At 29.9% G+C, this 18,613-nt stretch overlaps 4 protein-coding genes across 7 annotated transcripts; 2 read left to right on the top strand and 2 right to left on the bottom strand.

Moving 5' to 3' along the window:
- Positions 1-5,208: 5,208 nt before the first annotated feature.
- Positions 5,209-7,316, top strand: LOC112767191 (transcription factor bHLH93). Its single transcript, XM_025813076.3, has 4 exons — positions 5,209-5,432; positions 5,587-5,724; positions 5,807-5,977; positions 7,026-7,316. Exons 1-4 carry the CDS (start codon positions 5,352-5,354, stop codon positions 7,122-7,124), a joined length of 489 nt encoding a protein of 162 aa, XP_025668861.1. The 5' UTR covers positions 5,209-5,351; the 3' UTR covers positions 7,125-7,316.
- Positions 7,317-9,538: 2,222 nt separating this feature from the next.
- On the bottom strand, positions 9,539-10,457 carry LOC112767065 (uncharacterized). The gene is made up of 3 exons (XM_025812947.2): positions 10,324-10,457; positions 10,044-10,137; positions 9,539-9,950 (listed from the first exon to the last, which is right to left on the bottom strand). The coding sequence occupies exons 1-3, from the start codon at positions 10,370-10,372 to the stop codon at positions 9,746-9,748; spliced, it is 348 nt and encodes a 115-aa protein (XP_025668732.1). The 5' UTR covers positions 10,373-10,457; the 3' UTR covers positions 9,539-9,745.
- A 1,946-nt stretch (positions 10,458-12,403) lies between these two features.
- Positions 12,404-14,980, top strand: LOC112765575 (uncharacterized). Of its 4 annotated transcripts, none has more exons than XM_025811471.3 (4): positions 12,404-12,943; positions 13,212-13,353; positions 14,067-14,136; positions 14,614-14,980. In XM_025811471.3, exons 1-4 carry the CDS (start codon positions 12,673-12,675, stop codon positions 14,785-14,787), a joined length of 657 nt encoding a protein of 218 aa, XP_025667256.1. In that variant the 5' UTR covers positions 12,404-12,672; the 3' UTR covers positions 14,788-14,980. The 4 variants fall into 4 exon arrangements, with proteins under 4 accessions (XP_025667256.1, XP_025667258.1, XP_025667257.1 ...); XM_025811473.3 differs by having other exon boundaries at positions 12,436-12,943; positions 13,251-13,353; XM_025811472.3 differs by having other exon boundaries at positions 12,436-12,943; positions 13,251-13,353; positions 14,064-14,136.
- Positions 14,946-16,802, bottom strand: LOC112765574 (peroxidase P7). The gene is made up of 4 exons (XM_025811469.3): positions 16,460-16,802; positions 16,097-16,288; positions 15,854-16,019; positions 14,946-15,627 (listed from the first exon to the last, which is right to left on the bottom strand). Exons 1-4 carry the CDS (start codon positions 16,673-16,675, stop codon positions 15,242-15,244), a joined length of 960 nt encoding a protein of 319 aa, XP_025667254.1. The 5' UTR covers positions 16,676-16,802; the 3' UTR covers positions 14,946-15,241.
- Positions 16,803-18,613: the final 1,811 nt, after the last annotated feature.

The raw sequence follows: 18,613 nt of genomic DNA, 5'->3' as shown, positions 1-18,613 counted from the left end.
AAAACAAGTTATCTAGAAAACTCAGAATGAATGAGTTCAACAAAAAAAAAGGCTTCATTCGAAAATCCTTTCTACTTGATTGCTCGAGTCCGACTCTATAAAGCTCGACCTCGAGCAGGGGTATAATGGATAAAGCAACGAAGTCCGATGGTTATAAAAATGATCTGATACTTTAAAAGGACTCAAAATAAACAATTTGTACTTGAAACAAGTTGTGAAGTCCTAAAAAAAACAGCTCAAATTTAAATGAGTTGTATGAAATTAGATCAAGAAATAGCCACGTTTTAATTAAACGATTTGAAATGAAACAAATCGTAAGACCTTAAAACTACTCGCATCGAATGAGCTAGATGAGGTTAAAATAATTACGAGTTTTGAAATAAACGATTTGTATCAAAACAAGTCGTAAGAAATCAGAATAAGTTTCAGAAAGGTGATTTGTATTAAAACAAGTCATGTATCCTCAAAACAACTCGAATTGAATGAGTTGTACGAAACTAGGATAAGAAATATTCTTTGGTTAAGTAAAATGTGCTAAAACCAATTATACAGAGCCTACAAGCCCGAGTTCAAATACTCGAATCCAACTCTTAAGAAAAAGAGATTGAACTCGAGTAGGGGCACTGTTAATACACTGGCCCAACACTAAGGCCCAGGTCCAAATACACCAAAAGGCTCAATCCAAAGATTGGCCTTCGTTATTCACCGACCTCTTTAGAAGAGGTCGGACTCAACACAGACTTCTTTCCAAAGGAGTCGGGTTCAAGAGATAGCTGGCAGATAACACTTATTCAAATAAGTAACTGCCCCTAAAATCTCTCAACCCACTTCTAGAAGCCATATCTCAACAATCCCTAAATAAAGGGACTTTTATCCACCTAAAAAGGTGGCACTACTCCAACGGTGGTTATTGGATCACCACTATAAATACACTGACACCCCTCAGGTATCTCTAAGTTCCAATACACTTAAACCTGCTTATCCCCATGCTGACTTAGGCATCGGAGTGTCTTTGCAGGTACCACCCCCATCTCTTGGAACACACAACTCGGAGGCGGCTCCCAGACGTAAACCAAGTCGGAGACCACACTCCTCATGCGCTTGGGCCTCACAAACAAGCCCAACCACCGTCCGGTTCTAGGTAAGCCCCGGAACAATATCTTTATTAAATTAATTAATAATTTATTTTTTAATAAACCAGAATAAAATCGCTTTATTATAGCAATAATAATAAACCCAATTATTCGTATTATAATTATCAGACCCGATTTAATCCGATCGATTTACACAATCTAAATTGAATCATGTTTAAATTTTTTGATAAAAAGATAAATATATCTCCGATTTTTATTAAAAAAAAAAAACAAAAAAAAAAACCTATGATCAAGTGAATTATGTAAATTAATCGCTTTGACCGAATCTGATAATAATTGGTGGATTTATTGTTATTATTAAAAAAAATCGGTTTTATTTTAGTTTGTCAAAAAATTCAAAAATAACCAATTTATTAATACGTCTAATAATAATACGACACATAAGTGTCTTTACAAAGAAACGTTTTATAAGTGTTTACGAGAGTATCCTCTTTTATATATATATAAAAGAGTGCAGTGACTGTACTAGTTACGGTGATTATGTAACTTTGACAATATTTAAAAAATATTGGTAAAAGTAATGTCACACATTTTTACATCTTTTATAAAAGTAATGTTTTCTCTCAATATAAAACCTTACATCGATTATAGAGGAGAATAAAAATGTCTTATTTTTTCTCACGGTATCTCCCAATCCGACAGGACAAGGACTAATTCGTCGCGGTACTGAGCTCCATTTAAGAGTTTGCCGCTGACCAATAAGTTGCTGTATGCACAAGGCGGGATTCGAACCCCCAACACTTATTTAAGCGGACTAGTGAACTAACCACTAGACCAACCCAACTTGATTTTTGCATTTTGTTACGGTAGTTCACCATATTCTAACACTTCCATTTGCAATCCGTTTTGACAATTTTGTCTACATCATCGTTTTTACAGTTTCACCGGCACCCTAACTTCGGTAATTTTATCTGCATCCCGTTCCAGCAGTTTCATTGACATTATTTTCAAATTTATCATTCTTGGGTTATATATTATGATGAATTCTATCATATAAAAGAATTCATTTTACTTCCTTTTCATTTGAAACTTTTTCAACGACTATTTGTACGGTAACTGAACCCCACATTGTCTTTGTAATGTGAAAAAAATCAAGTCTATCTTTTGTGGTGTTTGTATATTAGTCTTTTCTAATCGTATAAGTAAAATCTAGCCATGTATTATGAAATAATAATAATATAAAGTTGTGAGTATATATGTGTTTGTCAGTTTCCACACATTTCAAACATCATTTCTATTCCTGCTAACACGGTATTTTGTTGAGAGTGTCCTTTTGTTTTTTCAGAGCAGAGCAAAACATTTTAATTGGAAGCGTGGAAAAAGCCATAAACAGCAATAAATTAAACCTCTATACGTTTATAAAAGAAATTAAACTAGTCGCTACACACAATTATTACAAGGCTATATAGTTCGTAATTACCTTAATAATAGTTTTTGTTCCCTCACTCCGATCATTGTATTATATCATCATGCATCAACTTGATATATGAGTATTTAGTATTTACCTTCTTAAAATTTGATACCAAAGAAGATATATACAAGTAACATCTGTATGTTTTTTCTCCACATAATAACCTTTGAAATGATAACAAAATTTGCCGGAGAAACAATGATATTTAATTTGAATCCATTTTATTGAATTGTAAATAATATCCAATATAAATAGAAAAGAAAGAAAATATAATAATAAAAAAATAAGAAAAAATTATTAGTAGACCCATATTTTTGTGTGTATGAAACTAGGCATAGGTATAAACATCAACATACATGACACATTATTAGAGTTTTTATATCCGAAAAATTTACAAGTCAATCTTTATTGAATTTCAAAAACAAAAAAAAAATGCAAAAAAGCCTATATAAAATTCATGCAAATCTAAATAAAAAAATATTTTTGCATAAGAGAGCATATCAGACATATAATTATTTATATTTTTAATTTTATTTTTTTAAAATTTTAAGAAAAATAATTTTATGATATGATATTAACCTTCTATAATAAAAAAATTTAGAATTTAATTTTTATTATTCTTTTAAAAAATCTTCATAAGAAGGCACCCAAAAAAATATATTCATAAGACAAATAAAAAAATCTACGTAAAATTTAAGTAAGTCTAAAAGAGATAGACTCTTGTATAAAAACCTATTAAAAATATAGCTATTTATTTATATGTTTTTTTATTAATTTAAACTTTACAAAAAATAGTATCACTAGAGTGAGTTCCAATAATATTGTTAGACGAGAAAATGATCAGAAAATGAGGCAGAAATCTAGGATCCACATTATATATACTCTTGAATCTTGATCCATGTTTCATTTCCTAATAATTATTCTTCTAGCTAATACTTAATAATGAAAGCTGCAAATGAAAAGGAAATAAATACACCACAAACATACATAAAAAATTCGATAGTATATATTTAATAAATTATATGTAATAATTAGAAGAAGTATTGGAATATGATAGAAGTAAGATAAGTGATAATAAATTATGAAAAATAATGTGAATCCTATGACACGCATATACCGGTTTATTGGAAGAATGCATGTTATATATTATTATCATTATCAAGCCAGCTAGCAAGAATAATTGTATGCAAATCATAACATCAACATGTACCAAATAATTAATAGAGAAATTAGAAGTATTGAAATATACCATTGAATCATACAAATAAACTTTTAATTATAAAAAAATTATTTAATTAATAATAATTTACACTCATATTTACATAAATTTTACACACAAAAAATATATAATTTATATTTATATTTATCAAAATTTTATATATATGAATCAATATAATTTGTATTCATATTTTTTAAAATTTATATTTATTAAAAATAATTTAATATTTTTATTGATCAAATAATAACAAAAAATATTAAAAATTGTTGTTCCCAAAAATTTTTCTTTAATTATTTAAACTTGATTAAAGATTAAGAGATGGAAATACATAAAAATGAATATGATGAGTTATTATTGAATGTGTGATGATGAGTATATAAGATAAAAGATTGGCACGTGTGGTGAGAGAGAGAAAGAGAGAGAAGAGGACAAAAGGTTGATTAGGGTAGTGGTGTGATGTGAGAGTGAGTAATAGATATTGAGAGACTAAGAAAGAAAGAAAGAAAGAAAGAAATTAAAGCCCCCCGTGAGGAGTGTTTGGAGGCATTCCAATATAACATTACACACATCATTTTGTTACCTTCCTCTCCCTTCTCTTCTTTCGATGCTTATTATACCTTTCACTATACATCACGAGTTCATGATTCCTCCTCTTCATTTTCCTATTCCCCAAAATTTATATATACCACATGTATTTTCCCTTTTCCCCATCTATCCCTCTTTTTTCTTAGCTTAAGTGAAACAATTTTAAATAATTCATTCACCTATGTATGCTTTCATCAACTTATTAATCAAACTTGAGAGACCGAGAACCTAAATTGTTAACTCTTGTGGCCTACGTTTCTATACATGCACAAATTAGAAAATAAATCTTTATAGAAAGCTAAGTCACAATTGAGTTAGAAAAAAAATCATAATAAACACCAAAATTTTAATACTATATACTTAAATCAAACTTCTTAGAAAATTATAAATATTTTTTTTTGAGAGTTAAACGGCTAGAAACATTGTATTCACTGGCAGAAAATTACCCAGATTTGTTATGAAATTTATTCTATATTAAAATTGGACAGAATTTTAGTTTTTCAAATTGATTTTGTTAAAGATATAATTATTCGTATTCCTTTTTTAATCAGTTTAAATTTTTGAAAGAAGTAATTTTACGGGCTTCTATAAACTAAATGTTTAGAATTCAATTTGTGTTGATCTCTAAAAAAGAATTTCAGTATAAAACAAATAAAAAGAGAAAAATATTTATAAAAAAAAAATAAATGATTACATGAATTGAATAAATTAGTTCAGCTCGACATGGAAAAAAAGTTAGTATAAAATTACATTTCTATATCCTCAAAATTAAGAAAGGGCATTTTGGTAAATTCAGGCATGTATATAGGATTACTTTGTAAGCAGGGAAGAAAACACATGAGATGAATGATATATAGATTTGAGAGCTCATCCCCACTCTTTTAAATGAGTTGATAGCAAGAGATCTCTCATAGGAGAGATTTTTAAGAAGAGAGCCAAGAAAATAATACTAATAATAATAATAATAATAACAATAATAATAATGGTTTCAAGAGAGCAAAAGAGAGCAGCACTACTGCATGAGAAGCTTCAACTCCTTCGTTCTATTACCAACTCTCATGCTGTAAATATACTTCATTCCTCTCTCTCTCTCTCTCTTTCTTTTCATTGGTTCATGAATTTTCTGAAGAATGTTCAGCCAATTCTATGTCTATTCTTTCTGCATCCTCCATGTTAAGTATATATTCTTAATTTAATATCTGAATTATATTATGCAGGTGAACAAAACCTCCATCATAATCGATGCATCAAAGTATATTGAAGAGCTTAAAGAAAAGGTAGAAAGACTCAATCAAGAAATAGCCACAGCAGAAACTTCAAATCATCATCATCACCATAATCCTAATTTGCCTATGGTATATATATATATATTGTTGATATTATTTATTAATTGTTTTGATCAAGTTTGAAATAAAGATGTTGTATGTGTATGTGCAGGTGACAGTAGAAACCCTAGAAAAGGGATTTATGATAAATGTAATTTCAGCAAGAAGCTGCCAAGGACTACTTGTTTCAATTCTTGAAGCCTTTGAAGAGATGGGTCTCACAGTTCTTGAAGCTAGGGTTTCTTGTACGGACACTTTTCGATTCCAAGCAGTTGGAGGAGAAGTAAGATCACATACACATACACATTCTATATATAAACATAAACAAAAATGTTATTTGTACATCAAAATCAGCCACTAAAATCAGTCATTAATATATTTATGTATAAATATATGTATAGTTTAATTTATTTTTAATGTGTATTTATATTTTAACATATATTTTATACTGATAACTGATTTTAATGTCTGATTTTAGTGTACACGTAGTATAACTCAAACACAAAAAATTGAATAATAACACAACATTTGTATATGATCAATCTCATCATTATTAGGTGAAAATTCAAGAGCAATTAATTTTTTATAAAGTTGATAGTTTAGGACTATTAGATAATAATTTAGTTAAACCTCTTAAATTATTTAACGATTCTTAACTATTAATTTTATGTGAAGTTAATTGCATTATAGTTTTTCCCTAACCATTGTTACCTTGTGTTATTACTCCATAGGCTTTTGGAAGTCACATGTTGTCCTTGTATAAAACATTTGTTCCTCTCTCTCTCTCATCATCTCTCTATTGAGGGAAAAATATAAAAAAGGAATAGGATCTATGTAGTTACGTTGCTGTGCAATATTGTTGATCATGATCATGAATCTATAGTTCTTTTTAAATCTTAGCCTATTTATATTAATCATCCTCAATAATATAATATTTATTTACTTCATATAGAAACAACCAATTATTTTTCTCTCCTACATATATAAATCAGAAATTTTAGAGATTAGTAATTTTTAGTAATTTTGATCATTATTTGATCAACATAAATGCTACTTTATTTTTAACAAATAAATTTTATTAATTTATATGTATATATTTAAAAAAATATAAATATAAATTATATGTGTAACTTTTATATTTTTTTGTATATAAATATAGATATAAATTATTATTAACTAAGTACTAATCTAAAATAATAATATTTGTTGGTCACGTAACATTGATAAATATATTTCATGCACAAGAATAATGAAGGCTATATATAATAATGCAACTTTTTATCTTCTTCTTTTCCTTTTATTAATTACTTTTATTTATTTATTTTGTGTAGAATGATGAACAAGGTGAGACTATTGATGCACAAGCTGTGAAACAAGCAGTGGGACAAGCAATAAAGAATTGGAGCCAACAAAGTGCTGATCAAGATTAAATCAAGAGCCCGCTTCTAATAATATAAATATATTTTTTAATTTGTATCTTATATATAGATGGTTGTCTTCATTCTTTTGTTTTCTTTTTTTTTTTCTTTTTTCTATTTTTCAAGTTTCTTTTTTCTCATTATCTTAATCCTATGTTTGGCTAACTGCCAATTTTGTTTATTAAGGGAAGAATCTTCGTGAAAGAATGCGTATTGATATCTTCTGAACGATCCTTTCAATCCTTCAATAATCTTCAATGAAATTATATACGAGTAAAAAAAAAACAAAGAAGAAGAAGAATGAGTTGGTTGTGTTCATCAAACTTATATATGATGCCAAGATACCTAACACTACTACATATATAAATTCATAGAAGATTTTAATTAATTAGTTATTAACTGTCCTAATTAATTAATTAATTATATGATTAAGAATTGATTAAAAAAAGAATTAATTAGTTATTAACTGTCCTAAATATATATTTTCATGTCTGATGGGTAAAATTGATTTAAAAACAAAAAAACTCCTAAAGCAAAAGTGTAAGTGCCCTATAGAGAAGCAGAAAGACGTTGAAGTTGACACTTGTTAACTTTAGAATAACATTATATTATTTTCAAACAAGATTTTTGGCACAATCAAGTAATAATGAATTGGAGTCACGTGAGGTACTTTTTTTATTACTTCACCCAAATGGTCAATACATGGTAAACAAGTGAGAGCGTTAAGGTCAATATTTTGAAACTAATGAGCCATTTTTATAGATTCAGAATTACACAACATATTTTTCTATAGATATACTTAATAATGGTGTGTAATTGTTGTGAGTATTGTACAAAATAAGATTAAGAATAAATAATTAAGCTAATGGTCGTACCAAATATGATGATATTATTTTTTCTAAAAATTTAAGCTAATACATAAAAGGAGACAACATAAATGATTATATTTTAAATATTTTTATTTAAGTAATTTTTTTAAATTTATTTAATTTTTGCATTTTTTTATTTATTTTATGCTATTTTTTTTATATTTGAAATTTTATCAAGAATCAAACTCTAAATTTTTTAAATATAAAATTTTGATACTATGTTATGATACTATTTTTTCTACAAACTTAAAGTAATAATAAAAGGAGAAAACATAAACAATTAAATGTCTAAGAGTATAAATTAATATTAGATAGTAGTGCTTGAGTACTGGTGTTATATATTATGATGTAATTTTCTTAGATGATGAACAGGACAAAACTTTTATCGTTAATATTAAAAGCAAGCAATTGTGGTGAAGAGTTTAATTATTTATTGGTGAAAATTCAGGTGAAGTCGACTTCATGTGAAGTTGATACTTCAGAGTTATTAGACAAAAATTTAGTTAAATCAGTCAAATTATCTAACGGTTCTCAGATACCAATTTTACGTAAAATCGTCTGCACCTGAGTTTCTACTTTATTTATTATATAAGGTTATAGGTTAAAATTTCATTACAAATGTTACTCCCGAATAAAACACAAATTCACAATTGTGCTCATAGAAATTGATCCGATCCACTTTAATAAAATGGAGTTGCATCAATAGAAAATTTTAATAAAGGTAATATTTCTCATATAATATTTCAGGAATAACTTCATATAATATTGTTTTATTTTTTTTGGGGGGGGGGGGGGAGGTTTAAAGAGGGCTGCTTGGTAGTTAACAGTAAATAACTGATATTAGCATGTAGTTGGGCCCATCTTAGTAACATAAGGCTGGGTCTGTTTCTGGCCCAATATCATTTTAGTCTAATTTTTTCCATGTATTGCAATTATGTTAAGAAAATCTAAGAAGATTCAGACCAAAAGATAAGAGGATATGAAAGTGCTATCTATCTATGATGTTACAAAATCCCTAATCTCTCACTCTGATCAAAAAAAAAAAAGAGGATATGATTTGATACCAAATTCTTCATGCAGAGTAGCTCCTACAAAATTAAAGAACCACAAAATGGATATCCTTGGTTTTATTTTTTTATTGTTCCCCATATTCTCTGACTCCACAGACCAATGACTAATTTGTAGTAAATCTAAACTTCATTTTCTTTTTGGTCATTCTAAACTTCATTTAAAAACTTCTTGATGCACACAATAGACCAAATTCGAACTTAAATATATATCATTGTAAAAGGTGGGCTTTTTTTTTGTATTTGTTAACGGTTTTGTACGCAAAGGCATGGGCCATTAAAACATGTTATTCCCTGACCAAAAAAAATGTTACCCGAAGGCCCAAGTGGCTCATTCAAACTAAGTTAGATTACTCAATTTTTTTTCTATATAAAAAGTTAATCAAATAAATAAATTAAAATTTGATAAACTTATAATTAAAAAAATAGTAAATTTCAAATAGGCCTCAATTTGCATTCTGGAGGGAATTATGGAAAATAACGAGACACATTTGGAGTCGATAAACTTCTAATTAATCGTCATCATCATACATCATTAGAAGTCATACATATTGATCCTACTACATAGATATATTACAACTGCTGCTAGCTTTCTCAGTTCCCTCCCCCCAGGTTCTTAATTATATAGATAATAATAAACATTAAATAAAAAAAAAAAAAGAAAGAAAGCAATTGCAATATATAATAATAAGTTGATTTAGAAAGGACTAAGGAGCTCCCATTGGTGTGACACACTTGATGAAGTTGTAGTATTTTCTTCCATAAGTGATTTTGTGATATTTGGTTCATTATTATTATTATTATTATTATTAGCCACGGCAATGTCACTGCTTCGTTTCTCATAGTAGTGATAAGCTGCAGCACCCGACAACACTGCTAGTGTTAATGCCTGTGCATGCATCCTGCCAAATTTAATTTAAGTTAATTAATCAACACATAAATTACATTATTAATTAATTAAAATAAAGATATGTATATGTATTTATTTAATTTACCTGGCATGTATAAGCCTAAGACTTGGTTTCATTGGAGACTTTGCTCTTGAATAAGCAATCAGTGATGCTCCTATTCCTGAGGCCCATAGCCCCCCTGAAAAATTATTAATATATTCTATTAAATAACAAAATTAATTAATGGTATTATTATTCTTATTAAGAGTTAAGACTATTTATGAAATATAATAATCTATTCATTTTATACTTAATTTTCAGCATGCATGTTCAAATTAATCTCATAGATCTGATAAACAAAATTGCTAGTAATCAATAAACTTACCAACTGTAGTGAGCTTGTGCTCTGAAACCCAGGACTGAACTGACTCCATGTTATTGTTGTTGATATTTGTGTTGTATAGTGTTATTGTGAAAGGAAAGAGTAGTGGATATACTACTTATATAGTAGGTGAAATTAAATTATTAATTAATCGAAATGTTATATAAATGTGGCCCCTGGGTTTGTTTGTGTTAGCGGGTTTAGACTTTAGTGTGTTGGGTCACACCTTTAGTTTGTTGGAACACAGAAAAGTGGTTAAACTAGAGGCTTAACCCGGTTTTGTCCCTGCTCTTCTCAGTCTCAACTAAATTACTTTCAGTAACTGATTTCTATGCATGTGCCTTATGATTTTGTTATGTTTCCATGTGAAAATAGCTTTTTAACATAAAAACTGATAAAAAACAAATTAAAGTGGCTTTTGAGTTTTGAGGCTGTGACTGTGTGCTGCTTCAAGTTAAGGGAAAATGAGCACCATTTATATCTGTGGCCTGTGGGTTATATTTAGATTTTGGGATTCAACAAGATCGAACTCTTGAATCTAGCGCTCTAATACCATGTCATGATACCACTCATTCCAAAAGGATAATACTAATAATTATATCTCTAATACTCCCTAAATCTCCATTGTACATATTGTATAAATATTCCATTGGCTCCTCATACTTTCCCTATATTTAATTATTTATAATCATATACCTTTTTTTCTGATTAGGCACCGTCCATGCATTAGATACATTAAACTACCACCAAGTACAGGTTGAGATTTGAAAACGGTTACCAATCTCAATAAGGGATAATTTTACTCCATTTTTCATACTCAAAATACAATTAATCTCCACATTTTCCGGTAGTAGAGAAATTAAAAAATAAAAAAATAAAAAAAAGATAAAATTTTCAAGGAAAAATCAAGCCATTTGTTCTATGTCATTCATATTTAAGATGTGAGCAATAAAATTGTATTCTTTTTATTTTAAGTTAACTTTTTAAAACAGCTATAAAAATGTTACTCATGATCTAAAAAATTTAATTAAAAAGTTAATAAATTTGTATTACTGACATGTCAAACAATGAATAATATAAAATAGGAGATGCTCCCATAAAGATGCGTAAAACGTCTTTTTGTAAAGACATTTACGTGTCGAATTATTATTGGACGTATTAATGAACATGTTATTTTTGAATTTCTTAACAAATTAGAATAAAACCGATTTTTTTATAACAATAACAATAAAACTAATTTTTTTTAAGAATTTAATTGTATTTTTAAATTTTTAGGAATTTAAATATCCAAAAAACAAAAATGTCAGGAATATAATTGTCTTTTTTTTTTTTTAAATTTAAAGATATTCGGTTTAAATGGTATAATTCGATCGGATCAAATCAGGTCTAATCATTATAATACAGACAATTGAGTTTATTATTGTTGCTATAATAAACTGATTTTGTTCTGATTTATTTTTATTAACCGGTTCAATAATAATGTCCAATAATAACATGACATGTATAAACGTCTTTAAAAAAAAGACATTTTTAGCGTCTTTATTAAAGTGATAAAATAGATTTTTTGGTACTTATAAAATATTTTTGTCTAACCTATTTAAAAATAGAGATAGAATAAAGTGAGAGTGTGAGACTCATCTCTTTATTTTTAAATTTTATAAATAAATATTAGGCACCATATAGAAGAGACGATAGAACAAATGATTTGATTTGTTTTTACAGCAAAGTCAAATAAATAAATTCTATAAATATATATATACACACACTTATTTCCCAAACGTCCAAAAGAAAGTAATTTGTTTTTCGATATTCTGTTTCTTAAGAAGTGTCTAAATTTTTTCTTCTTTTAGTGAAGTTTCTTTGGGTTAATATCCTTCTTCCTTTCTTTTGCGCTGATTGTAATGGACACATATCCTCATTTTATCAATGAAATATAATATCTTAGGACGAAAAAGAAAGTAATTTTTTTTCATGGGCCTATTTTGGGCCTATTCACATGTATTAAAACATGTGAATCAGCCCAGCTTGTATGAGCGTTATATCAGTGGCCCATATAAAACTTATTCATGTCCAAAAAGAAACTATATTACCAAAAAAAAAAAGCAGCTGAGGTTTCTGTTCGTTGTCATTGACCATAATCAGTGGACTATTGGAGTCTTCCTCTGAAAGCTTGCCTCAGGATTTTTAATCCTTATTGTTCAACTGAAAATTCCCGCTATTCAGGAAAGACGAGAAAACACTACACACTCAACGAACAAACAAGCAGCTTCTTCAATCTTCCATTTTCAATCATCGCATCACTTCTTCTTCTTCTTCAATTGAAATGGGAACCGAGTTCCCGAAGATCTAACGATGGAAGCTGACCGAAGCACTAAACGCAGAAACCCTCTATCCGATCGCACCAACACTCTTAACTCTTCTTCTCCAATTTCCATAAACCTTATCAAACCCAAACCCAAACCCAAATCCAAACCTCCTTCTTCTACTTCTTCCAAGCCTCGCCTCAATAAACCTTCTTCACGCGCCTCTTCTACCAACGCTGCCACAAATCTCCAAAGCACTTCTTCGAACCCTGCCGTTGCTCCTCCTCCGCCTTCGTCGCCGATAACCTCCTCTCCTCCCGGTACTTCAATTATTCTGCTCTCAATTTCTTGAATTTGTTTCCAATCTCATTTTAGCTTTTATCTATAATTTGCGCCTTTTAGGATTATTAGCTTGCAATGCAATGATTTTACAAATTAGGATGAGATTCTAGCTCAATTTTAGTTAAGCTCAAGTTGCTTGGGACCACCGCCAGATTTACAATGATATATAAACTGTGATTGTTAATAATTGATTGTGGATTATAGGGTAATTTATTGAGTGTGCAATTTTATATGCTTTGAATTCAGGTAATTTTGTTGATCTTGAGGATTTTGAGCCTATTTCAGTAACCTACAGCCGAAGAAGTGCTCCGAATAAAAGGAAGGATAAAGGGAAGGCTTTGGCATTTCCTGACATCAGCACACCCATTTTGAAGCTCTCTGATACAAGGTAATTCTTCCTCCTGTTTTACTAAGTTACTGATAGTATTGCTCTAGAACTTGGATGTAGGTGTAACCGTGTGATTAATATTGGTTGCAGAAATTGGTACTTGGGCTGAGTAAGATTCATGGAGTAGTAGAAATGGAAAAGAAATTAAGCTGCAAACTTTTATAATTTGAGACTTCTGTAAAGTATGAATGAAGTGCTTCAATAGGAAAATAGTTAACAAATAGATAAGAAATTTTTAAAACAAAAAAAGATACGAAATAGGGATATAGTTCCACATGAAGAGTTTTTGTCCTGTTTTTCTCATGATAGTTTCACGTCCTGCAAGTTGGAAGAATTTTGCTTAAGATATTCTGATGAATGTTGCGTGCTACATGTATTGGTCGAGTTAGGCATGTAGGTCTTGATTGAAAACTTGGAAAGTCTATCAGGGTTTATTGTGGTGCATGTGATGCTATATTGAAGTGCTTAATGATTAAGATTTCTCCTTTTTGTTTCATCTGTTTTAGCCTTCAAATAGAATCCGTCAAATTCTTCAAGTTCGTGTTTCCTTAATTCCTTATTGATATTGATATATATGTTATAGTTGGACACATCCACAGTAATTATGGACTTAATAGAGGCAGCCAAGTTTCATTGTTACTTGTATTGTCTCTTTCCTAGAAAGCATACCATATAATTATTTGTCACGTATTGTCTATTGTCATGAAAAGCAGGCCGAAAACTGATGATGGTAAAAGTGCAAATCTACCTAAAGCCAAGGCATTGACCGTTCCTTTGAGAAAGGTAAATAGATTGATTATTACTCTGTTTCGGTGGATTTGTTTGGACCGTCAAACTCCTATGTATATGTGTGTTGATTGATTATTATTGTTTGCAAGTTATTGCTGTTTCCTGAAACGGTCCATTCTGAAAATACTGCAATAAGAATTTTGCATACAGTGTGTGTGTATAATAGTTAAAGTTAGAGTACTCCTGCTTTTCTGGTTGTTTTTCAAATTTCTTAAGTATGTCGTGTTTAAGTTTCGAGTAAATTGCATAATTTGCGATTGACAAAAAGTCATAACTCTTTTGGTCGTTACTTATTGTTCTACAAAAAGTCTTAAATAGTTCAGTTTGAAGTAGGATGTGATTAAAATCTTTGCAGTACTTATCCACATATGCCATATATTTTTGCATGGTTATTATTTTGCAATTCCTGATTGAACCATGTCGTATTAGATACAATGCTGAAGCTTTTTGGTTTATTTTTGCTTTTTGCAGAAGCAACGTACCACGTCATCAGAAGATATGCTCAAGGATTCCGAGCTGCAAGATTACATTGAAAAACAGAAAGCCTACTTTAAAATGATTGATGAATTTGAACTGATGGAAGAGGAAGTTGAAACAGATGATGAACCGGATGAAGTGGAAAAGACGCAATCCAAGTGTAACTAGCAGTTAGAAAGTTGTTTTTGTTTAGCTAGTTGTATAGTAATGATATACCAGTTTTCTAAACAATGTAGCGTCAACCCCTCTTTAACAAAATATAAAGTTCTTGTAAATCTTTTGGTCATGATGAATTCTTGATTCCACAGTATTGCAAATTGTATGGATAAGCTGAATAAATATTATGATTCCTTTTATTGCATCTCAGCATGATGACAAATTTATAGTTACAGGATCACTATAACCAAATAGATGTAACAAACAATTGAACTTACATGGATGTAAATATGTCTACAGGAAAACTGAGGAACTTGGGAAAATCATGTGCACATTCATATAAACCCAGAAGGTTTATTGATGAATAAACCAGGTTCCTTGACACCAAGAACAAATAATCAGAATTCAGACATAGTTTTGGAAAAAAAAAAAAAAACTATTATACATAATTTTAAGTAGCTGATGTTTAGTTGACTTTAGCACAATTGAGTCTAATCTCCCCCTTTTTTCCTGTGAGAGGCTTGATCCTGCTCATTTTCACCATGCCCTTGGCGAAGTCATTAAAGAATGCAACTCTATCCGTAGCATATTTCCCCACCAGATGGTCGGTAGAACCTCCGTTGTACAGCTCCTGGTCAGAATGAAGAAGAACCTTCTTCTGAACTAAATTTTTATAGTACAGGTTATCGAAATGGAAGGGAGTTTGATGGTCGAGGGGTTCGAGCAATTTGTCGTTTCCGGTTCTGGGACACTTGCTCTGCAAGAATTTGGCATAGGAGGCATCAATGTTGGTGTCATTGTAGATATGTGGTCGGAAAAGTCTGCATTGAGATAGGCCAATGGTATGTGCCCCTGTTATGGAAATCTACCCTTATTAATTGAAATTTTATTATTATATAATTGGTGGCATTATTCAAGTAAGGTTACTACTTCCATGATAACGTTTTTATGTGAAGATAAATTTGTAAATCATTAGATGATTTGACATGCTTGACTGAACCATCTAACGATTCACAATATCATCTATCTTCACATAAAGACGTCTTCATGGAAATAACCACCTTCAAATAGTAGTTACCTGAGAGGGCCACCAAGTCTTTCTCTGAGAGGCCTTGGTTAGCGAAATTCTGTTTGAGAGTACTTAGATTGAAGGAGGGTGCAGGAATGGAGTTATTAGCATCAAGTCTGCTTGCTGTAGTAGAATCTCTTCTTCCTAAGCCTACTTCCCAAGATGGCCCTCCCAACTGCAAAATTATCAATGTTTTAAGCCCATAATTTCACTTATAACACTCATCACTGAGATTTGATTGGTGTACATTACATAAACTACAGAGTCTCTAGCAGCCAATGCAAGAATATCAGCACATGACACCACCCCAGGGCATTCTTTCTCCACCATGGCCTTGATGTCATCAATCACATTGAACCCTCTTGCTGAATTGTTGTTCGCTGCCGCCGTCTGCTCTCCTATGAACCTGCTCGTATCGTCCAGCAGTATCGATGCATCACACCCCTGATTGCATCACCATAATGTAGTTTCAGCAACAAGTAACAAACAAAGTGACAAAACATTCTTTAGACTAAAGTTTAGGCTGGTTCATCGTGTCGAAGATACAACCATTTTTCTATTCGCTGTAAATTTTGGAATAAGTGGTTTCATAATATAGTATCAAGAGTTACTGACATTTACGAAGCAGTCATGGAAATGAAGGCGGAGTATGGAAGCTCCCATGCGAGCTTCTTTCTGAAGGGCTTTGGTGATTCCGGTCTTGACTATGGCCAGAAGGTTCCGGCAGCTGCAGGAGTAGAAATCTGTACGTAGCTGAGCAGCATTTGCTTCAGAAACTGTAGCTGCAGCAACAAGAGCAAACAAGAGCAAAAAATAAGAAGTAGAAGCCATTTATGTTGAGTTTCTTCAATTTTCTATTGTTGCTTTCTCTTATAGTCACAAATGTTTTGGACCAAAATATAATGATTAATTATTTGGTGAATTATATTGAACCAATTGAATTATTGAAACTGCACTATATCTCCATATATATTTATTAACGTAGAAAGTAGAAACACAATTATTACGCACGTAACACATTCAAAATTAATCACTCATGACAGTTCAATCAACTTTTCTTTGATTAATTAAAACTAGCTAGAATCTTAACGAAGGTGCTCTCTTCTATTTTCTTTTTTAAGAAAAAATTATTAACAAAATGGTTATTTAACGAAGGAATATTTCGGGGAAAAAACAAATAACGAATGGGCACCAAACATAGAAATAAAGAACAAAATTGAGTTTTTGTACGTGTATATGGATTCACATTATCTTTATGGAAAAGTATAGGATACCAACATATTATCTGCCAACTTCTGCCAACTCTTATTTATAATTGTGTTTCATGGAAGTGTGTTCGTGGATGTGTCTAATAATTAATATATTTTAAATACATATATAAAGAGACACATCCAGAAAATATATCTATAAAGACACTTCTATTAAACACAGCTATAAAAAAGATATTTTTATTAGACATATCCACAAATACACTTCCATAAAACACAAAAGTTGGCAGAAGTTGACAGATATACTGTTGGTAACGTAACGGAACCGTTTCTTTATAGTGTGATTTATTCCTTGTAAGATAAATTTGATTTACAAATATGTAATTGAAAAAGTCGGCCACCATAATGAGAAGGATTTTTAGAGACATTCGTCTGTATTCTCTTATCAGTTTTAGTTTTTTAAAAAATCATAATATAATATCAGAACTTCTATAACCGAAAAATGTATAGAGTTTGATCTTTGTTATACATTACAACAACAAAAAAAAAAAATAATAGGAGACAAATTAAAACGAAAAAAAAAAAGTGCAAAAGATCACATAAATAAAAAAACTCTTATGTAAAAGGACATATTGCATATATAATTATTTATGTGTCTTCTCTTATTAAATTTAGATAATAAATTTTTGACGTGAAGAAGATATATTATAAATTCATATCTCTCAAAAATAAAATTTCTAAAAAATTTATAAATATAAAATGTTTTTCATCTCATAAATTAATTTTTAAAGTTCAGTTAGAACCAGGTACCCTCAAATTAAACACTTTCAATGGGTTTAATTTACTAGAGGTAGGTATATATAGACAATATAGTATTGCTCGTGGGGTATATACATAACACACAGACATGACACAACCCCATGATTTATAATTGAGCATTTTGGTGATATATAAAGCAATTGCCATGTAATTTGATAATTCTGCATGACCTGTTCTATTTTCATTGGCCATTTTGGATCAATTATTGGCTGCTATATATAAATACGCGAAGATGATGATCCTGATCAACACAAACAAAACGTTAAACGTTAATAGTTTACATCCTAAATTATTGCGCTATGAGATTTGACATCTTGAGCAGTTTGGTTGTTCCAAAAAAAAGTGCACCATGATTGTTTCGCTTTTACCGTGCATGGATTGCTTGTATTGGGAGCTCAGTCAATGTTGTTTGGTGAAATAATGAAGGGTCCTCCAAATTGAAGAAAAATAAACGGATGATTATGGATTATTTATATTAGAGATATAATTATTGCTAACAACACATTAAGGGTGTGTGGTTTAAAAATTAAATTTTATTAACAAGAATATCATTTTTAGGAATATAATGCCTAGAAATAAAATTACTTGGAATACATGATTTTTATGTTTGGTTGTAAAATTTAATGTATTAGAATATTATGTAATAATCTTAGGAATGACTAAATTTTTGTTTGGCTGAGTTTAAATATCTTGGTCATATTATGTCAAAATTATCCTTAATTATTTAAATTAAAATATTAAT

This window comes from Arachis hypogaea, chromosome 17 (assembly GCF_003086295.3).
Source record: "Arachis hypogaea cultivar Tifrunner chromosome 17, arahy.Tifrunner.gnm2.J5K5, whole genome shotgun sequence".
In the NCBI taxonomy this organism is placed as follows: Eukaryota; Viridiplantae; Streptophyta; class Magnoliopsida; order Fabales; family Fabaceae; genus Arachis; species Arachis hypogaea.
This window is presented reverse-complemented; position numbering and strand designations above follow the sequence as displayed.

What these genes read in the sequence shown, in the direction of transcription:
- LOC112767191 (XM_025813076.3), top strand. Translation starts at nt 5,352, where the DNA reads ATGGTTTCAAGAGAGCAAAAGAGAGCAGCACTACTGCATGAGAAGCTT. An exon ending in CTATTACCAACTCTCATGCT is followed by an intron (nt 5,433 to 5,586) that starts GTAAATATACTT and finishes TATATTATGCAG; the next exon opens with GTGAACAAAACCTCCATCAT. An exon ending in TCCAAGCAGTTGGAGGAGAA is followed by an intron (nt 5,978 to 7,025) that starts GTAAGATCACAT and finishes TATTTTGTGTAG; the next exon opens with AATGATGAACAAGGTGAGAC.
- LOC112767065 (XM_025812947.2), bottom strand. Translation starts at nt 10,372, where the DNA reads ATGGAGTCAGTTCAGTCCTGGGTTTCAGAGCACAAGCTCACTACAGTT. An exon ending in GCACAAGCTCACTACAGTTG is followed by an intron (nt 10,138 to 10,323) that starts GTAAGTTTATTG and finishes ATAATTTTTCAG; the next exon opens with GGGGGCTATGGGCCTCAGGA. An exon ending in CTTAGGCTTATACATGCCAG is followed by an intron (nt 9,951 to 10,043) that starts GTAAATTAAATA and finishes TAAATTTGGCAG; the next exon opens with GATGCATGCACAGGCATTAA.
- LOC112765575 (XM_025811470.3), top strand. Translation starts at nt 12,673, where the DNA reads ATGGAAGCTGACCGAAGCACTAAACGCAGAAACCCTCTATCCGATCGC. An exon ending in GATAACCTCCTCTCCTCCCG is followed by an intron (nt 12,944 to 13,211) that starts GTACTTCAATTA and finishes CTTTGAATTCAG; the next exon opens with GTAATTTTGTTGATCTTGAG. An exon ending in TGACCGTTCCTTTGAGAAAG is followed by an intron (nt 14,137 to 14,613) that starts GTAAATAGATTG and finishes TGCTTTTTGCAG; the next exon opens with AAGCAACGTACCACGTCATC.
- LOC112765574 (XM_025811469.3), bottom strand. Translation starts at nt 16,675, where the DNA reads ATGGCTTCTACTTCTTATTTTTTGCTCTTGTTTGCTCTTGTTGCTGCA. An exon ending in CTAGAGACTCTGTAGTTTAT is followed by an intron (nt 16,020 to 16,096) that starts GTAATGTACACC and finishes ATAATTTTGCAG; the next exon opens with TTGGGAGGGCCATCTTGGGA. An exon ending in AGACTTGGTGGCCCTCTCAG is followed by an intron (nt 15,628 to 15,853) that starts GTAACTACTATT and finishes TTTCCATAACAG; the next exon opens with GGGCACATACCATTGGCCTA.